The sequence below is a fragment of the Bos grunniens genome, chromosome 26, assembly GCF_055505025.1.
Source record: "Bos grunniens cultivar Pamir isolate PY7600 chromosome 26, Bosgru_T2T1.0, whole genome shotgun sequence".
Classification (NCBI taxonomy): domain Eukaryota; kingdom Metazoa; phylum Chordata; class Mammalia; order Artiodactyla; family Bovidae; genus Bos; species Bos grunniens.
The window spans coordinates 24,237,754-24,258,863 of NC_141190.1; the positions used below are offsets into that span (position 1 = coordinate 24,237,754).

General features: G+C 55.0%; 1 protein-coding gene across 6 annotated transcripts in view; it reads left to right on the forward strand.

Annotated features, from left to right (window-relative positions):
- NEURL1 (neuralized E3 ubiquitin protein ligase 1) overlaps positions 1-21,110 on the forward strand; it is a 72,568-nt gene that overhangs the window by 27,650 nt on the left and 23,808 nt on the right. Inside the window, exon 1 of one of the 6 annotated variants that reach the window (XM_086377603.1) lies at positions 1,359-1,647. The exons of 1 other annotated variant lie outside the window; for it this stretch is intronic. Coding sequence is in view for 2 of the 5 variants with exons in the window: in XM_086377599.1 (XP_086233725.1) it covers positions 1,859-1,946 (88 nt within the window). In the remaining 3 variants the exon portion in view is untranslated. Of the gene's footprint in view, positions 1-1,358; positions 1,648-1,821; positions 1,947-13,539; positions 13,799-13,851; positions 14,870-14,954; positions 15,562-21,110 lie in introns of those variants that run through there. 4 more of the 6 variants (XM_086377599.1, XM_086377601.1, XM_086377604.1 and 1 more) reach the window with 4 other exon arrangements.

The following is a 21,110-nucleotide window of genomic DNA, read 5'->3' on the forward strand; positions in this document are numbered from 1 at the left end:
CAGGTGACTGCTCCTGTCTTGGGGTTCTGCTTGCAAATCACACACGTGGCCCTGGACTGACTTAAACACTGAGCAGCAGGCTGTACTATCTCAGGGCATAGGAGGCCCTGAGAGGAAGAAGTGGATGTCCTCCTGTGGACATCCACAGGAGGTGGATATCAGGCTTGGTGGAGTCTGGGCTCAACGATGAGGTGAAAGATGACACACTTTCCATCTCTCTGCTCTGCCACCCATGGGTTGGCTTCCTTTGGGGCTGGTAGTGACATGGCCATGGCAGGCCCCAAAATCATAGTCAGACCCAACAACGTCTAGAGGAGGAAGAACAACCCCTCTTGTGTTTCTGCTTTAATGCACGCTAAGTCATTTCAGTCCTGTCCGACTCTTTGCGACCTCCTGGACTGTAGTCCCCCAGGCTCCTCTGTCCATGGGATTTTCTCAGCAAGAATACTGGAGAGGGTTGCCATCTCCTCCTCCAGGGGATCTTCCCGACTGAGGGATCGAACCTGCGCCTCTTATGTCTCCTGCATTGGCAGGTGGGTTCTTTACCACTAATGCCACCTGGGAGGCCCTTTGTATTTCTAAGGAGCTAGCCAACCTTTCTGGAGAAGGCAATGGCACCCCACTCCAGTACTCTTGCCTGGAAAATCCCATGGACGGAGGAGCCTGGTAGGCTGCAGTCCATGGGGTCACTAGGAGTCGGACATGACTGAAGCGACTTAGCAGCAGCAGCAGCAGCAGCAGCAAACCTTTCTCAGAGGGGCTTTGTAGATTCCCTACTATGCTTCATTGGCCAGAAGTGGGTCACCTGGCCATACTTGACCCAAGGGGGAATAGAACCGCTATGATTGGTTTATACTGGTGAATTGCAACTCTGGATACACATTAGAACCACCTGGAGAGCTTTTAGAAGCACACATGCCTGGGTCCCACCCTCAGAGTTTCCATATTAATTGGTCTGGAGTTGGGAGCTGGGCATCAGTAGCTTTATAACCTCCATGCTGCTGCTGCTGTTGCTAAGTCGCTTCAGTCGTGTCAGACTATGTGCGACTCCATAGATGGCAGCCCATCAGGTTCCCCCGTCCCTGGGATTCTCTAGGCAAGAACACTGGAGTGGGTTGCCATTTCCTTCTCCAATATAACCTCCATGCTGCTGCTGCTGCTAAGTCGCTTCAGTCGTGTCCAACTCCGTACGACCCCACAGACAGGCTCCCCCATCCCTGGGATTCTACAGGCAAGAATACTGGAGTGGGTTGCCATTTCCTTCTCCAATGCATGAAAGTGAAAAGTGAAAGTGAAGTCGCTCAGTCATGTCCGACTCTTAGCAACCCCATGGACTGCAGCCTACGAGGCTCCTCCATCCATGGGATTTTCCAGGCAAGCGTACTGGAGTGGGGTGCCATTGCCTTCCCCATAGGTGATGCTAATGTGTAGCCAGGGTGGAGAGTCCCTGTTGTTTTGGAGCAGAACAGATGCTGGGGAGTCAGCCGCAACGTCCACTCCAGTCACTTAGCAGTTTTGTGTGGCTTGGGCAAATCAGCCTCTTTGAACCTTAGTTTCCTCATCTATAAAATGGAGCCTGACAAGAACTGCCTCCTGCGTCACAGAGAAGACTGAATGAGCTCACAGATGCTCATAACTTTGCCGATTGTAAGTCCCTGACACCTGAGAGAGTTTGCACATCACTCCCCTTCCATGTGGAGGGAAAATTTAGCTCCTCCACTGCCTGGGGTAGCCAGGGTAGAGATTTCTCCTGAGCTTAGCTTCCTGCCATGAAAGTAGAAAACAGAAGAAAAGGGAGACTGGGGAGCCACAGGCAGTGGCAGTGGGCTTTTTCCTTCTTGGATGGCGTGGGTTTTGAATGCGCTGCTATAAATGGTTTATGCAAACGAGCTGGAGGGGCTCATCTCCCTGCCGCCTTAATGCGGGAGCGGCTGGGCTGGAGCCAGGTATGTGGTTTTTAGCACAGGCCTGCAGCCTGTGGTTAGGGGCCGGTGGTTGCTCTCTTGCTGCCTCCAGGGAAGATGGTCAGATAAGGCTGTGGTTCCTCAGTGTTCTGGGACACACCTGGCTGCTCCGCTTCTAGGCTGTTTCTACCGAAGTGAGCACTGGCTTGTACTGCCAGTAGAACTCAGGGAACAAGGAGAGCCACCCGGGGAATGTGAGATCATGGGTCAGGCAGTTTGTGACCTTCCAGTACCGCTGGGCCTGCCTGGGGCATTGTGGCTGGGCTGAGGCTCCATAGAGCCTGGAGAAGGGTCAGAGGGGATCAAGTAAAACCCCTCACCGTTAGCCTCGGCCTCTCTTCTTTCAGTATTCCAGTTCCTCTCCTTTTCTTGCTTCCTTCATAAAATATAGTTTGAGCAGACCCAGCGCCCACCACGTTAGGTGCTAGGGATCCAGAGCTAAAAAGACACCTGCCTGCTCTCAGGTTGCTCCCAGTATGGGAAGAGGACCCCTGGCATCACTGCAGGACTGGGGCTGCACGAATGGATGGAAGTGCCTTGGAGGCAGAAGGCCTAGTCTTCCCACACCCCAAGGCTGGGATGACCTCAGAGGAAGGGGCCATCCAAGCTGAGAGATGAAGGCAAGGTGGGAGTTTTCGAGTGACTGGTGTGGTGCAGGGCACTCCAGGGAGAGGAGAGCGCCGCGGACCTGTGTGATGCAGCTGTGTTCTGGGGCTCGCATGGTTTAAGTGCACAGAGTGTGGCTGCTTGGGGCTGGGGAAGTCACAGCCTGAGGTGACGCCAGGTACCTTGGGCTGGGACCTTGGTTGCTTCCCAAAGGAGGGTGGAGCTTATCCACCGTGGGCTCTGAGCTGGGCAGTGCCCTAGCCGATGAGTCAGGCAGAAAGGTCAGCCTGCAGCCCTGAGGGGGGACAGGCTGTTAGAAGAACTGTCCAGGTCAGGATGATGCTGGTGGCCTGAACTGTGGAAGTAGCCAGGGCATGGATCATGGAAGGACACGGTGATGGCCCACATGGGGAATCCAGGCTGACGCCAGATGTGTGGCCTGGCTGGTGGCACTCAAGGGGTAGACCAGGCAGGCCACAGAACCCTGGGGAGGTGCCCATGTCGGGTGGGGTCAGGAGGAAGACTGAGAGGCAGTAAGTTAGAGCGTGCTGGCTGGCCCATCCTTGGTTTTCCATTAGACCATGGTGGAAAGCAGGGCTGGGAGCGGTAAGGGGGGAGTGGTGATCCTTGATTGTTTCTCCCTGAAGGATTCCCCTCCCACATCCTGAAGATACACGAGTCCAATTCATCCATTTTACTGATGTGGAAACTGTGGTCCACAGAGGAGTTTGACTTGCCCCAGGTCACACAGATAATTATTATGGAGGTGGTGTCATGACTAGTTAAAATGGGTCCCCAAGCAAAGGCTTATGTAGCCCACACCCCTTAATTGGTGCTGAGAACACTTGTTTTCCTGGCAGGAGAAGTGGGTTTGGGTAAGCAGAGTTGAGATTGTGAGGCCTGGGGCATTGTTTTAGGGAGGGGAGAGAGATCCTTGCTTCTTTTCACCTAAAGTGTGTGTGTCGCTCAGTCGTATCTGACTCTTTGCAATCCCATGGACTGTAGCCCTCCAGGGTCCTCTGTCCACGGGATTCTCCAGGCAAGAATACTGCAGTGGGTTGCCATTCCCTTCTCCAGGGGATCTTCCTGACCCAGGGATTGAACCTGGGTCTCCTGCATTGCAGGCAGATTCTTTACTGTCTGAGCCACCAGGGAAGCCCATTCACTTAGTAGTGGGACCCAGCCCACCAGGAGCAACATTGACCCACCTCCTGGCGCCTTACCCCCACCAGAAGGAAGGAACCTGTGCAGACATTGTAAGAGACTGCCCTCCTTGAGTCTCCCCAAACCCAAGCAGGCTTCTTCAGACCTTCCTTGGCCTTGGTCAAGTTTTACCATGGACTGTAGGAGTCCTGGCTCCCAGGGAAAGCTTTATCCTCTAAACTCTGATGCTGGCAAGCTCACCTTGTGCATTGCTAGGGTGGCTGGTGGATTATCTGACCCCAGGCTCCAGCAGCTCGAGGGATGGAGGGAGGGAGAGGGTGGCATCTTGAAGGAGGAGCCTGAATATGTTAACTGAAGAGAGAGGCAAGAAAGGTGGGTGAGGCAAGGCCTCGGATGACGGTGCAAACTGGGAGATGGGGCAACTGCAGGAAGCAGCTGCAGGGAGGAAAAGGGGCTTTCTGTTATTGCATTCACCCTGGGGTGGCTACCCTTCTGGGGCTGTCCTTTAGGTGGAAGACCATAGTCCCGACAGCCCCTTCCATTGGCTGCACCTGAGCTCTGGCTTCAGCAGGGGAGCAGCCAGCACTGAGGCAGCTGCAGGCTTGTGGTCACCCCTGGGCCTTTAGGGACAAGAGCCCCTGTTGCGGGCTGACTGATGATGCAATGTGAGGTTGTCTGGGTTTGGGATGAGGACCAAGGGCTGGAGGTGCAGGGGCAGGAAGTTGAGTCCCTCTGTGGGCTCTGTGGGCTCAGTGGGCTTGGAAGCCACAGGCGTCTCGTGACAGGCCCTGAACAGACCCCAGTACTCACAGGTGCCACCGTGCCTGGGTATCCTGCTCTCAGCTCTGCAGCCAGCATGGCTGACGTCCCCTGTGTTCCAGGTCATGGCCCCGGGTGGTGGGCACAGAGCTGGCATAGTTCAGTGGCTGGCCTTTAGGTCAGCCACTCACTCTGGCTCTGTGAGAACAGAAGCACCAATCTGAGACCCTGCTCCCCCAAAGGACCTGCCACCCCCTCTCTCTTTTCAGAATATTTTCAGGTTTTTGTCTTAGGCCTGTGAGGGTGGGTACTGCTCTGTGTTAATCCCCACTTCCCCTTTGGTCATGTACATGGTGTAAAGCTCTGGTCTCCAAAACTCAAGAGCCCCTGTCTACCTCCCAGTGTCGGGGTGGGCCCAGAACCTGCCTTGGGTGAGGTCTCTTGTGGTACAGGGCCCCAGGCAGGGTCGGATAGTGTCTGCGGGTACCGTATAGCCAAAGTCCAGAGTCAGCTAACCTTGGGATCAGCAGATTTTACATTTGCACCTTTGCTGACCAGGGCCCCTCTGACCAATGCTGCATTTATTGAATTGAAGGTGGCTTTTCTCAGGGCAGTGTTGTGTAGTAGACAAAGCCCAGCACCCTGGGCTCCGGAGTCTGAGATCTGGGTTCTGGACCCTGCTCTGGCACCTTGTAGCTTCTACAATTCATTTTTGTCTCCTTGAGCTTCTGTTTCTCTCATCTGTCAAAGGAGATGAGCAGCTGCCCTCTAGTACCTGATGGGGGCTTTTTGCAAATCCAGTAGGATATTTTTGTGAACATTTTCTCTGGCTTGTACGAGCTGGGTTTTTCCAAGAGGCCACATGGCAGAGAGGCCCGCGCTGGTACTCTGATACCAGGTCAGACGTGTCCAGATCTCAGTTTAGCTGCATGTTGACTGTGTGACCTGGCTGCGGTGTTCCACTTCCCAGGCCTCGGTTTCCTCATCTAGACCCGGAGTTCCCAGTGCCGCCCCTCCCTATGTGTGCTCAGAGCAGGTGTTTCAAGGTGCTGGCAGCTGATGTCATTTTCTTAATTGATCTGGATGCTTGCTTGTTTTAGTTTCTGCCTAGTTTCTGCAGCAGGAGGAGGTGGTACTGGGGCTCCCACTGATGGGGTAGTGGGGAGCCAGGTCAGAGGTCATGGTGAGGAGAGGGAGGCAGCCCAGCCCAGTGGTACTAAGGAACTCTGAGAGGCAGGAGCCCCCGGTGGCCAGCTGAGCTGCTGGGGATGGAGTTCTCTCCTTTGGATGGGATTCTGGGACTTCAGGGCCCACCTGCCCTCTGACAGCCCCTGGGACTCGCATTTCAGCCTCTCTGCTCTGCTGCATGGCTTCCTGGATACCAACTCCTCCTTTGCATCCTGGGCCCTGGGTGGTCACCAGCCTGGTCCTCACCAACGCTGCATCCATGACCATTCGCTTGACCAGTAGCCGTCTGTCCTGGGAGGGGCACCATGCAGGGCCTCAGTGCAGGCTCTGGAGGCCAACTGACCCGAGGTCAGATCCCACATCTCCCTGTTCCTACTCCGTGTCCCAGTTTCCCATCCTTAAGGCCCATCCACGATAGGGTCCCAGTTTCCCATCCTTAAGGCCCACCCACGATAGGGCCTTTGTGTCAGTTCAAGTCTTTAAGTATCTCATCAAGAGCACTCCCGCGGTCACGGCACTTCTGTGCATCCACCCTGTTCTGTACACACTACCTATGGGGATGTATTTCATACTTGAGGAGCCCTGTGAGGTCAGTGCTTTTATTGTCAACCTCATTTTCAGTTGATAAAACGGGCACCCAGTACATTTTATATCTGAGATTTGAACAAACCCAGGTTGTCTGGCTCAAAAGCTCGTCCTTTACCACTACCTCTGAAGCACCTAATGTCTGCAACCTCTGAGTGATGCAGTGAGTAATATCTGGTGTTGTCAGATCCTTGGGGTCTGGCTGCCAGTGGCCCTTCTGGGAGTGCCCCAGAGCCTGGCCCCGTGGAGTCCTGCACCATCACCCTCGCTTGCCTGCTAATGCCCAAAGGAGAGGCCCTGGCAGTGGGCAGGAGGCAGGGTCAAGGCATAGAAGTCGAGGTGAGGGCCACGTCAGCTGGTCCTGGACTCTGCTATCCCACAGTAGACAGGATCTGGGAGGGGCATGAAGCAGGAGAGAGTCTGAGGAAGTGGACTCCTCAGAGGCAGGAAGGTGGGCTGGAGGAGGCGTGGGGTAGGGGAACTTCCCAGCCTGTGGGGGGCTTCAGATATCTGGGTGCTGAGATCAGAAAGGGTGGGCCCTGGGATTCCTGGCTGAATCACAAGGCCTGGAGGTGCGTGTATGAGTGTGTGGCAGGGAGGGGGTGGGGAGGGACAGGATGGGGGAGGGTGGACTCTGGCTGCAGAGGAGGGATTTAAACTCCTGCAGTCAGCTGCCAGCTTTCCTCGAAATCCAGCAGGATCAGTCGAGTGTGTTTACACATCTCTAGCGGACGAGGCTCTTGTCTTGCTCCAGCGCGTGTGTTCCATCTCCTGTGTCACCTGGGATCTCTCCATCTCTCTGCTTCCCCTTCCCCTTCAATGTCTTATTGTCTGCCCTTCCCCACCTTCCTCAGCAAGGTCGTAATTTAGGGACCAAACTTTATGAACTCAGGCCCTGATAATTTATCACTTGTGATCACTGGGATGGCTTTGAAATTTAGAATAGAGTGCTAACCTGGTGACAAAGGACGATGTTTATTCTGCTTGCTTAAAAGAACCCACATTTCACCTGGTACTCTGGGATGACATTTGCATGAAAGGCGAGCACGTCATAACACATGCAAAGCTTAGAACGGCGGCGAGAGCAAGGCGAGTGCTGAGTAAGTGGTCCATGATGGTGCTGAGGAAGGTCATTACCTATGGAGGCGGGTCCTCCCTTTCTTCTCCTTGGTGTACTATATACTCATAATCTGCACGTCCCAGGTCTCGCCTCTCTGAGGTTGGGGTGGAGATCCTAGCCTCTTCAGGTTCTACCCGGATTCCTGAGTTCTCTGGCTCTCTGAACCACATCATCAGCGTTACTGTTACTAGCCGAGCCCCAGGCCTCGGGAAAGCTCTGTAGCTTGCCCAGTCATGTGGTAGAGGAGCTTGCCTATCTGACCTCCAGATCAGAGCTCAAACTTCCACGCAGGTGGGTGGCAAGGCACCCACCCTTCCTGGCGGGGGTCATAGATCTTATCATGGGCAAATGGTTCCAGCTGGGGGCTCTGTGGGTGTGGGCTCTGTCTGGCACACTGTGTTCTGGGAACTGAAACCTTGTTCTTCTTTGTTCTGTCCTTTCTGCCTGGCACGGACGGTGACCCCTCTGTCTAGTCCAGGCTGGGCACGCTGGCCCTGAGACCCAGACCGGGGGAGCAGGAGGAGGTGTGTTGAAGTCTCGGAGGGTCTGAGAAAGGGCTACTTGGCGTTGGGCCTGGGACCTGGGAGGGGTGCCTGACTCCAGGCTGTTTTCTCAGATTCCCTTTCAGTCCCCGCCCCGGCCTCTGCACCTGTTGTGTTCCCGTCATCCTGGGCGCTGGCAGCTGTCACTGCTGGGGCACCTGTCCCACCCCCGAGGACGCCCTGTGGGCTCCCTGGCTCCGGTTTCCTGCTCTCTGTCCCTGTGCAGCTTTGTCCTTGTCACCACGTGCTTGCTCGCTCTCACAGCTTCTAGGCAGCAGCCTCCACTTTAGGTTCTGGGTGTGGGAGGCAGCTTTTGGGGGTTTTCTGCTCCCTGTTCTTCAGCACCAGGCCCCGTCTAATCAGGCAGGGACAATGGCCCTAGCAGGTCAGCCTTAAGCCCCAAATGCCAGGTGACTCATCAGCTCAAATTATCCCTTGTTCTTGATTAAAAAAAAAAAAAAAGACATTAAAGCAGCCAGAAGTTGCCTCCCAACTCCTCCTAGCAGGGCCGCCTCCCCTTGCTGACCTCTCTTTATACCAGGTTCCTCTGTCTACCTCCCCCGCTGTAAAGAGAAGTTATCACCTCTCCTTGTCCAGTCTTGCATGTTGCCCAACGTCCCGACCTGTGTATTATATTAAACATCAGACGACATTAAACCTGAGTTTAGTGCTCCTGCCTTCCACCCGCTGTGCAACCAGGGGAAAGCCCACGATCTACTCGACCTCATTGCTGCAGCCGGAGGCGGTGGCTGGACCCAACACTCTCTCGCATTCCCTCCCCTTCAGAGAGCTTAGTCTCTGACTTAAATGGTTTCTCTTGTCCAGGGAACTTGTTCCAAGTTTTATTGTGCTGTTATTGGGTCTGTTCTAGACTTTACGTTCCGAGAGGTGCTGGGTCTTGGGAGATGTGGATGAAGAAGGATGTGGTGAGGGGAGGGTTGAGGTGGGGAGCTCGTTGTGGGGACCAAGAGGGGGCCCAGGAAGGAAGAGGAGCAGGTGGCAAGGGGTCAGGAGAGAGGAGGTGGCTGGGAGATGAGGGGGCCGCAGCAGGGTGAGGGTCTCAGGAGCTGAATGGATTCAGAGAGGGGGAGTGTTCCCTGGACGGAGCTGGAGGGCAGAGGCAGCAGGGAGCTAGCTAGAGAGGGAGGGCTCCTTTCTGAAGCCTGGGCAGGCTTTCTGTCAGCCCAGTTGCTCCCCAAGGGCACACCCAGGCCTTCTGCCTGTGTGCTCAGAGAGACCACAGCCCCTTCCCTCCCCCACCCCCAACGTCAAGGATGGGTCTGCTTCCTCCAAGATCTCCAGGATGGGCTCTCGTGTTAGCAGATGGGAAGTCCAGGCTTGGGCAAGACCACGGTCTCCCTTGCCTTTATCCAAGCTCCATCCCTGGGATGTCACCCTTGGCCTACTGGACCATTCCTAGGCCCTGCCTCCACCTAGAATCCTTCTGATTCCTTAAGGAGATAATTGTCCCCTTGTCTTCTCTTCCCCAGGAAAGAAGCGCTCCTACCTTTTCATCTGTTCTGGATAAAGTGTGAGTTTTGAATGTCAGGCAGATCTGGGTTTGAACTCTGCCTTGAGTGTTACCCAGTTGAACTCTACTTCGAGTAGAGTTTGAACTCCGTGTCAGTGTAACCTTCTATCCTTGCTGTCTCAGCTTTATAGCCTGCAAGATGGGGATGATTGTAATCCTGCAGGGATGTGGTGGGGTGGGTAGGTGTGATTATGTCTGTGAAACACTTAGCACCGTGTCTGGGCCGTAGCAACTGTTCAATAAACGGTGGTGCTTGTAGTCACTTCTGTAGATTGGCTTGTAGATTCCCCTTTCACATCCTCTTCTCACATCCTTTCTGGCTACAGAACAAAGTACTGCAGATGTTCAGCCAGAGCCAAAGGAGCCTCCTTCCTTGATCCCAGCATGGCTCCTGCTTGGCTTCTGAAGGGCAGAGTTGGGTCTCACTCACTAGTGGGTCCATCGTTGGCACGCAGTGAATGCTGGGTGAGTAAATGAATGATGTAGGTCCGACAGAATTCTTTGGCCAAATGAAAATTTATGTGATGCCCCAACTGGGCATCACATGAAACTGGGAAGAGGGGCAGCACTGGCTCCCATGTCAGGTGTACAGGCCTGGACACTGCCCTGGGAGGCAATGGGGGTAACCCTTAGTCACGGGACATTGCCACTTCCCATTTAAATTGGGGACGTGGATTTGTAGGAAACAGAACCCAGGGAATCTGCTAGAAAACTCCTCAGACAGTGGTGCCGTAAAGGCCTGGGGCCGCCCAGTTCTCTGTTCATTTTCTGTCATGTGGCTGGAGTGTGGACTGCCGTCAACTTGAAGGACCCTCCCTGCCCCCACCCACCCCCCATCTCCAGAGCGTCACACAGATTCAGTTCCTTGGGTGAGTGATCTTCTGAGAGCCGGCTCTGTGCAGGCACGAGGCTAGGCCCGAGGAGCAAGGGCAAGTCGAGGACCAGCCTGACCCTGTGGATGCCGCTGTTTTCGCCCCTGGTGCCTTCCTGCCTCCTCCGTGCGTTCTGCACACCAGATGGCAGGGTGGCCTTTTAGCAGTTCAGACCTGGTGTTGCCGCCTCCCTGATGAAATCCGTCAGGAGTTCCCTATGGCTCTCAGAAAAAAGTCCAGATTCTTCGCCCTGCTCTTTGAGCCCTCCCTGATGTGTCCCCAGCTTTCCTGGTTTTGCCAGGGGAAAATCCCCCCAGGCTGCTCTTGCAGTCCCTGCTCCATCCTTGCTTCTTGAAAGGGCTGGGCTCCCTTCAGCCACAGGGCCTTTGCGTGTGTCATGCTCACTCCCTGCCTCTAACCTACCTCTGCAACACAGGGATACGCACATAATTATCCTTCACAGTTGCTTTTCAGGAAAGCCTGCCCCGAGCCCTGCTTCTTCCAGAACACTTTCCTAGAATTGGGATAATCTTCCTCACTCTACCACTTGACAAATGTCTGTTTCTCTCTAGACTGTAGGTCCACGAGAACCAGGGCCTGTCTACTGTCGATCACTGTGGCATCCCCAGCGCACAGCTTAGAGTCTGGCATGCCGTAGATGCTTAATAAGCGTTGCTGCTAAGTCACTTCAGTTGTGTCCGACTCTGTGCGACCCCATAGACGGCAGCCCACCAGGCTCCCCCATCCCTGGGATTCTCCAGGCAAGAACACTGGAGTGGGTTGCCATTTCCTTCTCCAGTGCATGAAAGTGAAAAGTGAAAGTGAAGTCGCTGAGTCATGTCTGACTCTGGCGACCCCATGGACTGCAGCCTACCAGGCTCCTCTGTCCATGGGATTTTCCAGGCAAGCGTATTGGAGTGGGGTGCCATTGCCTTCTCCATAATAAGTGTTAGTCATGTTGAATTGCTGAAATGCATGCAGGAAGCCAGGACAAGCAGACAAGGCCATGACTGTACCTGTGTAGGGTGGAGTAAGACAGCAGATTGGGAGAGGCATAACTCAGGCTCAGAGGAGAGACAAGGTCCAAGAAGGGGGACTCTGTCTGCAGTGGGGGCCCTAGTGGGGCTTCCAGAAGAGGGATTTCCAGTGCTGGGTGATGGTGGGTGATCAGGCTGCCCCAAGTGGGAAGGTTTGGTGAGGAAAGGCTTATCAACTGGTGCTTTTAAAGGCAGGTGGTTTGAAGGGGGTTGACTTCTGCTTTGTAGGAACAGCCTCCAGAGCAGCCTCTTTGCCTCAGTTTCCTCATCTGTAAAATGGGCATGAGAATGCAGTTGATCTCTCAGGGTTGTGGGAGAAGTGAACAGGTTAATAGGTGTCATGTGCTTAGGACTGCCTGCATACATTGAGGCCTTGTGTTTGCTATTTCTGTAATTATTTACCCCGGAAAAGTCTTTAAGTTGTTTCCTCTTGATCAGATTTTGACTTATCCTTCCAGAGGAACTGTGTGTACATGTGTCACGGAGTGTGTATGCATGTGTGTGGCCACATAGAGCCAAGCATGTGCCCGGAGAAAGGAAGCACCCCGTGTAGAATCAGGTGTCACAGCTTCTCCCAGGGAGGAGCCTCAGGCCAGCCTCTGGTTTGGGGGGCTGTGACACTGTGTGCTTATGGGCTTGCCCAGCCCTCTGGCTTGGTGACCCTAGGTCCATACCGGATGCCCCTCCCCCCTCACTGCCCCTCCCCCAGGCCCACTCAGGAGACCCCCCCACTCAGTAGCGGGGTCCTGAGGTGAGGGCAGGATGCCCAGACCAGCCCCTTACAGTGCCTGGGCCTCTGAGTTCCATCTGACACCTTTCCCGTGGCTCCTTTCCTAGCTCCACCCCTCTGCCCCCTAGCCTTCCCTCCCCTCAGATCTATCTCTGGGAGCCCACATCCCTAGGCCTGGAGACAGGAGCTGGGGCCAAGCCAGGGCCTGGGAGAAGGGGGTAGTCCTGTTCTCCTGGGAGAGACTCCGATGGTGATGGCTGGGAGATTGCTTGAATCCTGCCCCTGCCCCTGACCTGCTCGGTAACCTGAGCATTTCAGAACCTCCACTTTCTCTTCTGTAAAATGGACATAACAGAAGCTTATGCCACCTGGAATAGAAATCAGATCACACAGGCACTGCCTGCTACACACTTAGTGGCTGGTCTCTTGATGATGCCTTGGGGTCCCAGCATGCTTGCCCAGGGCTGGAGGGCCTGCCCTCCCACCACCCTCTGCCCTCTTGGCCCCTTTCTGTCCCCCAAGGTACAAGGTTCTGCACGTCAGGATTTCTTCAGAGGCTTCGCAGTCTGTGGGAGTGAGGATCTGCCGTGTGTGTACCCTACGAGGTGTGTCTGTACAGGGGTGTGTCCTGGTGAGCAGGAGGTGACTAAATGTGCACAGTGGTGAGTGCTTTCAAGTGCTTGTGAGCCTGTGTTTGTGCATATACCTGTGATGTGGTATAGCAGGTAGTGTGGTGTGTATATGCTGGTGTGTGTGTTGTGTGTTTGTGATGAGAGTGAAGGTTTGGTGTGGGGGTAAAGGAATCTAACCCCCAGTCCCCCCAGCCCCGCAAGGCTGCCTGGGTTTGCCTCCCGGCCCTGTCACCTTCTGGGCAGGTAGCCTCTTTGTGCCTCTGTTCTCTCATCTCATTTCTCAGCAATAATGATGGTACCTATTGACAATAACTATGTACTGAGCTTATCGTTCAGCCTGTGAGGACCAAAGGGGTGAATATGCATGGAGCACTTGGAAGAGGCTAGGAGGATGTCAGCTCTTTGTTATTAAGCTGCATGAGTGAGATTGTAAGCCCCTTGAGGGAGAGACCAGGTCTGTCTTGCTCACCACAGTATCCCATCGTTTTCCCAGTGTCTACATGTAAGTAGGTGCATAACACGCGTGGATGTCTGTAGCCTAGGTGAATGGCGAGGTTGTGTATGTGTGTGTGTGTCTGTGATGGGGAATGTGCATGTGTGCGTGCGTACATGAGTGCGTGTGTGTGTGTGTCTGTGTGTGTGTGTATGCGCTCTGGCTGGGGCATCTCCAGCGCTTTCTGGAGCTCGGCTATTTCAGGAAGCCTCTAGTCTCCTCCTCCTTATGTAAATAAACATGACAGATCCCATCGCCTGTACCAGTGCGGGGAGGTGGGGGAGGCTCTGGGAGTGGGTGGGAGCTGGGAGGCGGCTCTGAGCGGGGCCAGAGGGGCGTGCGTGCGTGTGTGGCCCGTCTTGCGGGCAGGGCGCCGTGTGTTGGGGGGTGCAGAAGGGGCGGGCTCGGCCCTGCCATGCCGGCTGCTGCTGGCCACGGAGGAGGAGGCGGGGGGGCAGGGGGAGGGGAGCTGGCTGCCAGGGCGGCTCAGTGACGAGGCCAGCCGGCCAAACGGAGGTGGCCGTGTTCCCCGCTGCCCGCGATGGGGGGACAGATCACCCGGAGCACCCTCCACGGTAAGGCCCTGGCTGACACCTGAGGGTCTGTCCATCCCCAGCCTGGGGACCGCTTGGGGAGGCTGGGACCAAGAGGCACTGGGCTGAGGGCATGGCCATCCCCTTGCCTCTTGGGGAGGCTCTGGGACCTTGGAAGGGGGTGCCTTTGAGTGACAGGCACTGGGGCAGAGGGGACGGAAACAGGAGGTTGGGCAAAGCAGGAAGAGGGGTCTTTCCCCGGCAGTCGGTCAGGCAGCTGAGTCTCCCCACAAAGTCTCCTCATCCTCTTACCTCCCCAAGGTGCTGATCAGCGCCAGGTGGGATGCGAGGTCCGGGGTCCATAGGTCCCTCTCCTAGACCCGAGGCAACCCTCAGTTAGACAGCTGGGGGGATCTGTTTGTGGGTCCTGGGATATGGGCCATGGAGGTCAGTGCTGTGCTCCATGACGGAGCCATGGAGAGATGTGTGGGTACACACGTGTGTGCATGTCTGTGCCCATCGGAGGTGTCTGTGCGTGTGTACCTGTGCTGACTTGTGCCTAAGCACACAGGGGTGTGCAAGTGACACCCCCACACTGCCTGATCTCAGTTCTGAAAGCGTGTGCTCTTCCAGGGAGGTCAATGAACTTCTGATTCCTGGAGTTCACGTCTGTGCTCACCTAGACCTCAGGCAGACCGGGAGGCTGGCAGGTGAAGGGCTGGGAGAGAGGACCGCTAGGTGGCTGCTGCCTGCCCCTACTCCTGTCTCCTCGTCTGCTTGGCTCCAGGGCTGTGGTCTTGGGAGGAACATGGCCGATGTGGCGCCAGACCCAGAAGGGGAAGTCTTCCCAGGGACTTGTTTTGTCATCGCTGGGCCCCAGGAGTTGGGGTTCCTGTGCAGACTGGCTGGTGCCAGAACAGTGTGGGCTGACCTTGGGGAGTCCCTGCTACACTCCCCTCTGTGTGCCTCCACCCTCCTCAGGCAGGGCATTAGGAGGTGGGGCTGCCTCCATCTGCTGGGTTCAGTGGGCACCGAGGAACGGGGAAGCGCCTGGGATGGAAGGAGGGTGGTGGCAGGAGCGAGTGGGAAGCCGTGGCCAGGACTGGTGACCAGGTGACTTCCCCTTTCCGGGCCCTGGACTTTGACAGAGTAATTTCTAATTAAAAAAAGAAAAAGGCAGGGAAGGAAACGTGGGAAAAGCAAATCATTGGCTCTCTTAAAAGGAAATGAATTTTGTCCTGGGCCCAGACGGCTAAGTGACAGATGGAAGGCCCTGGAAGACACATAATCCGGAGCCGGCCAGAGGCAGTGCCAGTGGCCTGGGCCTTGGCCTGAGACTTGGATTGGCCTGACCTGAGCCTGGCCCTGCCCGTCTGTGGGGCGGGGGCTCCTCTTGGGCTTGTTGGCCCCAGTGGGGCCTGCTGGCATAGGGTCTGGAGCCGACTGGCATTTTCCACTGGAGTCAGACTTGGGCAGGCCCGTGGCCTGGGAAGGACGAAGAGGCCCTCAGAACAGGCTCAGGACACAGCGTGCTATCTTCAGCTGCCTGGGAGCCCGGGGTTCAGAGGGGAGCGGGACCCCAAGAATACCCGAGATGGTGTATGGCCATCAAGAACTCCTGCTCTGGAGGAGACAGACACGGTGGCAGCAAGGGCAAGCGTCCCCTTGAGCCTTGGTTTTCTCATCTGTCAATGGAGCTAGTGACAGTAGCCTCCTCACAGGAGTATCGTGAGGACCGCAGGGGACAATGTGAATAAGGACTGGACCCAGGGAAGGCCTAACGGGCCTGGGGAGGCGTTCTGGGGGTATGTTCTGTTCCTCCCTCTCTTGTGGGGAATGGGGATAGCTTGGCAGGGGTGCGCTGAGACTCCACGAGTCGGACCATTGGATGAGGGCCTTGGCCGCCAGCCCCTCACCTGGACCACTCTCCTCAGCCTGGGCCCCCGTGAGTGGACCCCAGCTCCGCCCCCAGCCTGCCATCAACACGAATAGGTGGGGGGAGTTTGGGGGCGTGGAGTGTAAGTGTTTGCCTGTGCCCACAGAGCCCCTTAGCCAGAACCCTGCATGAGTGTCTGTACCCACGGGTCCCCACGCCTGGACCTTGGCTGCCCCGGTGGCTCTGGTTTCACCCTCTTTTGGGAGGTGAGTTGGGGGAAGTGGGAGATGCCAGAGGCTTGCTCCTTCCTAGGGGTGCTGTCAGCCCTGCAACCTGACTCTGGAGCACAAGGTCCTTCGTTCCTGATTGGGTGCCTGGGGCTTGGTTTGGTTGGGGCTGAAGACTCTGGGTTGCTGGGTTACAGTGCGAGGTGAGGGGCTGTGTGGGGTTTTCCTAGTGGTATGCTTGTGGACGCGTCCTGGTGGTTTGTGTTTCTGGTGTCGGCTTATTGTACCTGAGTTTTAGACCTCCGTATGTGTGTGCCTGCATAACGTGTACCCACCTGTGTCATATTTAAGAGGCCGAACATTTTGTCTCTGGGTGTCTGTGTGTGAGCAGCCACATTTGTGAAAGTCTGTTATTTGGTAGAGGTCAGTGTTTCTGCACAAGTCGTGTGTATGTGTGTGTATGCGCGTGCCCGCGTGTGTGTGTGATCGGGCTGGTGGTGAGGAGTCGGGCTCCTCTGGGATCAGCCTGGCAGGGGACCCCTGGGAGAGATTAATTCTCATTTGGAAAATGGTTTCGGCAGTTACACGCTTGATCTCTTTCATGAGGCAGATTTCCAGAGCTGCTCCCTGTCTTGAGGGCAGGATGGGGTGGGGGAGAGCACAGAGGCCCCCCGTCCCTCTCCTTCCCACCCTCTCCTCCTCTTCCCTCCTGCCTCCTTCACTTTCTTCAGCGCTCCCCACCCCGCTGTGACCCAGGGCAAAGGATGGACCGGTTGCTGAGGGGCTGATGTGCGGAAGACACACACATATGCACCCAGACACACATGTCACCCTCAGGTTGGTCTCTGGACCAACAAACTCCAGATGCTGGGGTGCAGGGGCCTGAGAGATTGGCTCTCACTGTCCCTTTACAGAAGGGGATGCTGTGGCTCAGAAAGGGAAATGGCTGACTGAGGTCACGTAGCTGGCGGCTCAGAGGGAATCCAGACCTTGTCCCTTCCGCAGCTAACTCCCCGCTTCCCCTCCATGGTTCCTTAATTCTCACTCCGGCAGCAGGGGAGAGGCCATCACAGGGACTTAGGCGATCCGGGATTAGCATGGAAAGAGCCGCCTGTCTGCCGGCAGCAGCTCTGGAGGCTTTTAGGCCAAGGTGAGCCCCCCAGAGCCTGGCAGGTGTGTCTGTGAACACAGGTGACACACACACTCACCCCACTTATGCCTGTGGGTGTGAGGAATTAGGCTAGTCCCTATCTGTTCTCTTCACCCAGCCCAGTATTTGGAACCCCACAGATGCTTGACCAATGAGGAAGGAGGAAGAATGTGGGGTTCGGGCCCTGGCTGCTGGACCACATCAACAGAGGTGGGGCAGGCGGTCTAGGGGAGCAGATAGGAGGGGAGACGTGAGCCCTGAGCTGGGCGACAGGCCAGGCAGGGCTGGGGAGGGGGTGAGACGGCTGTTCCTGGTGAGAGTTTGAATCCTGTTCTGCTCTTACTGGCTGTGTGACTCTGGGTCAGTGCCTTTATTTGTCTGAGTCCCAGTGGGTGGGGATGGTAAGGGTTACCTGGAAGGGTTGTGGAAAGAGTAAGTGAGCTAGCAGACATAAAGGGCAGCCCATCTGGGGCACAGCCAGCACAGTGTACATGCATGTGAGGGTCTCCACAGAGGCTCCTCCAGGCCTGTGTGCGCTCAAAAGTGTACACTCACACATACACACACCATACACCCCGGCTGCCTGTAAAGACCAAGACTGCATCTCTACCTCCTGCAGCCTTGGCAGGCCCCTGGCACAATGTGTCACCTGGACGCTGTCCCCGTTAGGCACACACCTGCTGTGAGTATATGCACACATGTGCATACAGAGGACAGCTGGGGGCGATGGTCTGTGTGGCACATGCACTAAGCCATGTGTCCCCTCATTCTCTCCGACCTGGCTTGGGGCACTTTGTGGGGTCACTGTGAAGACAGGGGCTCAGAAAGGTTATCATCTGGAATCCCCTTCTGGAATCTTGGGGTGAGGAGGAGGAGGAGGAGGGCCGGTTCCCTCCCTGCAGTGCCGGTATTGGGAGACACATCTGTATGTACATCTGGCTGCTGGAAACATCAGGGACTGGGATGCCGTGGAGTGAATGAGAGCAGGAGGCTCTGTGTGGAGATTAGCTTGGTTGTGAGGGTGCCCATCCTGCCCACGCCCACTCCCTGCCACTCTCTTTTGCCCACCTGGTCACTGGATCCATTTGGTGTTCCAGGGAGCAGCAGGACCTGCTCTGCCCATGGCCAAGCTCTATGGGTCAGATGGTCAGGTGCTAACATGTCCCTTAACCCTACACAACAAAGGGTGTGCATGGGGGCTGCAGAGATCATGGAGAAACTGACCAGGGTGGAGTGGAGGGTTCACACTGGGCAGAGTGGACCGAGCATGCTGGCTGGCTAGCTAGCTGCAGCCCGGTGAGGATGACTGCACAGCCGGACAGGTCTGCAAGTCAGAGCCCAGCTTCACTGCTTACTGTGTGACCCTGGGCAAATTACTGCCTCTCAGAGCCTCTGTCTCCTCATCTGTACCATGGAACTAAGTGATCTGTATTGATGCATAACAAATTACTCTGAAAGTTAGTGGCTTAAAACAGCAATGTGCATGCTCAGTCACTCAGTCATATCCAACTCTTTGTGACCCCACAAGACTCCTCTGTCCATGGGATTTTCTAGGCAAGAATATTGAAGTGGATTGCCATTTCCTTCACCAGTAAAACAACAAACACACATTTAATTATCTCACATTTTCTGTGGGTCAGAAATCTTGACACTGTAGCTAAGGCCTCCAGTTTAATGTCCTTCTTGAAGTTAAAATCAAGTTGCTGGCTGGGGCTGCAGGCTCATCTGAAGGCTTGAGGGGGAGCCCCATCTAAGCTTACTTACTTGGTGATTGGTGGTCCCCAGTCCCTCCAATGTGGGCGTGTCCACAGGGCCACCTTACACTGAGGCTACTTTTCCCAGAGGGAGCAACCTGAGAGGCAAGGAAAAAAGATGGAGGCTAATGCTGGCCTGCATTTCTCATCCTGGGGACCCTCAGCGTATGTATGTGGGGGTGGCCTGTAAAACAAGCACATATGGTTAGTATAAATTCTAAAAATCATTCTAGTGTTTCCAAAGGCAGATGGATCTGAGGCCTGGGTTTGAAGCCCACTTTGCTGGTGACTAGCTGTCTACCCTGGAGAAAGCAATGGCAACCCACTCCAGTACTCTTGCCCGGAAATTCCATGGACGGAGGAGCCTGGTGGGCTGCAGTCCATGGGGTTGCTAAGAGTCGGACACGACTGAGCAACTTCACTTTCACTTTTCACTTTCGTGCATTGGAGAAGGAGATGGCAACCCACTTCAGTATTCTTGCCTGGAGAATCCCAGGGACAGAGGAGCCTGTTGGGCTGCCGTCTATGGGGTTGCACAGAGTCGGACACGACTGATACGACTTAGCAGCAGTAGCAGCAAGGGCTTTTTACAACCCAGCCTTGGGAGTCCCATCCCATCACTTGAGCTGTATTCAATTTGTTGGAAGCTAGTTGCTAGGTCCACTCCACACCCTAGGGGAGAGGGTTACGAAGGGGCTTACAGAATTACAAAGGGATGGCCAGGAGGTGGAGGTAGGGATCACTGGGGACATCTTCAAGGCTGCTTCCCACAGATCCCTAACTGTCAGGGCTTGGCAGAGTGGGATGAGGCTGTACAGGAAAGGCATCTTGTGTCAGTTCCTGACACAGAAGAAAACAAATCAACCCTTGCAATTTTTCTCTTTCTTCCTGTAGGCAGGTGGGGAGTGCTGGAAGGTTCTGGAGCAGCCTGGACTGTAGTCAGGCATGGAGTGCAGGATTCTGGTTCTGGGCAAGGAAGGAAGCTGTGCCTTTAGTCCTCACTTTCTCTGATTTATCCACTGGGCACCAGAAAAAGCAAGGCACCAAGTGGGTGCTGCTTGATCATTAGCAAGTTTTCAATGGACTGAAGAAGTGAACAGGGGCAGCTCATTCAGTGCTTTTATTGAGTACCTGCTTTGTGTGCTGAGCTAGGCGCTGGGGAAACAGCAGTAAAAAAGACAATGGTCTCTGCCCTCAGAAGGCTCACGGTCCATCAGGGAGACACATAAATAATCCCATAGCCTTTCCTAGCCAGAGAGCCGCAGAACACAGAAAATGGTCTGAGTGACTCTTTTCTCACATGCCCAGAACCATTCTGGGTGTGAGGAAGACAAGTCCATGCATTGCCTACAATGGGTGCCTCAAGGCATTTGGGCTAAATTCTGTGGAGGATCCAGATTTGACAAAGGCTGCTTGGGTGATGGAAGGTCTGTTAGGGACATAGGGGACCCCTGGACCTGGTTTGGGAATGAGAGAGACTTCCAGGAGAAGGTGGGCTTTAAAATCAAGATCTGAAGGATGAGTGAGAGAAATTCAGGTTTATAGGTGGGAAGGAGGAAGGGATGGTTTCCAGAAGAGAAATAGGCTTGGGCCAGGCCTTGAGGCTAGAAGCAGGTGAGGGAGGTGGGCCCCTGGAGGGAACCCAGAGAAGTTCACATCTGGCCAGTTTTATAATCATCTCTCTCACTTGAAGCCCCTCCCCACCTGCTCTCTGGCTTCCTCTGAGTCTCCCCCAAAGAGGAATCCCTGTTCAGTGACTGTGTGTAAACTAGCCCAATCTAGGACCACTCTGCAATCTGGGTTTACGGTGTTTGGGGTAAATGAAAACAGAAGTGTCTGGCCTCCAACTGGTCTGAAGTGAACTGATCATTTCCTATGGTTGTGGTTGTTGCTTTTATAAGAAACAATAAGACCTTATGTTGGGATCAGGTGTTAAAGTTTGAAAATTTCTTTTACATCCATGAAGTCACTGGGTTCTTACAATGGCCTGGAGAGGTGGGCAGGGCAGCTATGATGACTCTGTTTTACAGAGAAAGCAATTAAGGTCCAGAGGGATGAAGCAACTTGCCCAAAGTCACACAGCAAATCTGTGGCATGGTCAGGGTTGAACGCAGGACCTCCTGCTTCCAGGGCTCCTGCTCTTTGCCCTGTTCCATACTGTCCAGAAAGTGAGACAAACCTCCCTCGTTAGTGATGTAAATGATCATGCCAGCACTGGTATTCAGGTCCGCAGGTTCAGGATGAGGCTGTCTTAAACATAGTAGGATCCACCTGGGCCTTGAAAGATGGGTGGGATTTGGAGAGGCATGGGTGAGGCAGGGAGAGAAGATATGCAGGGAGGGGGAAA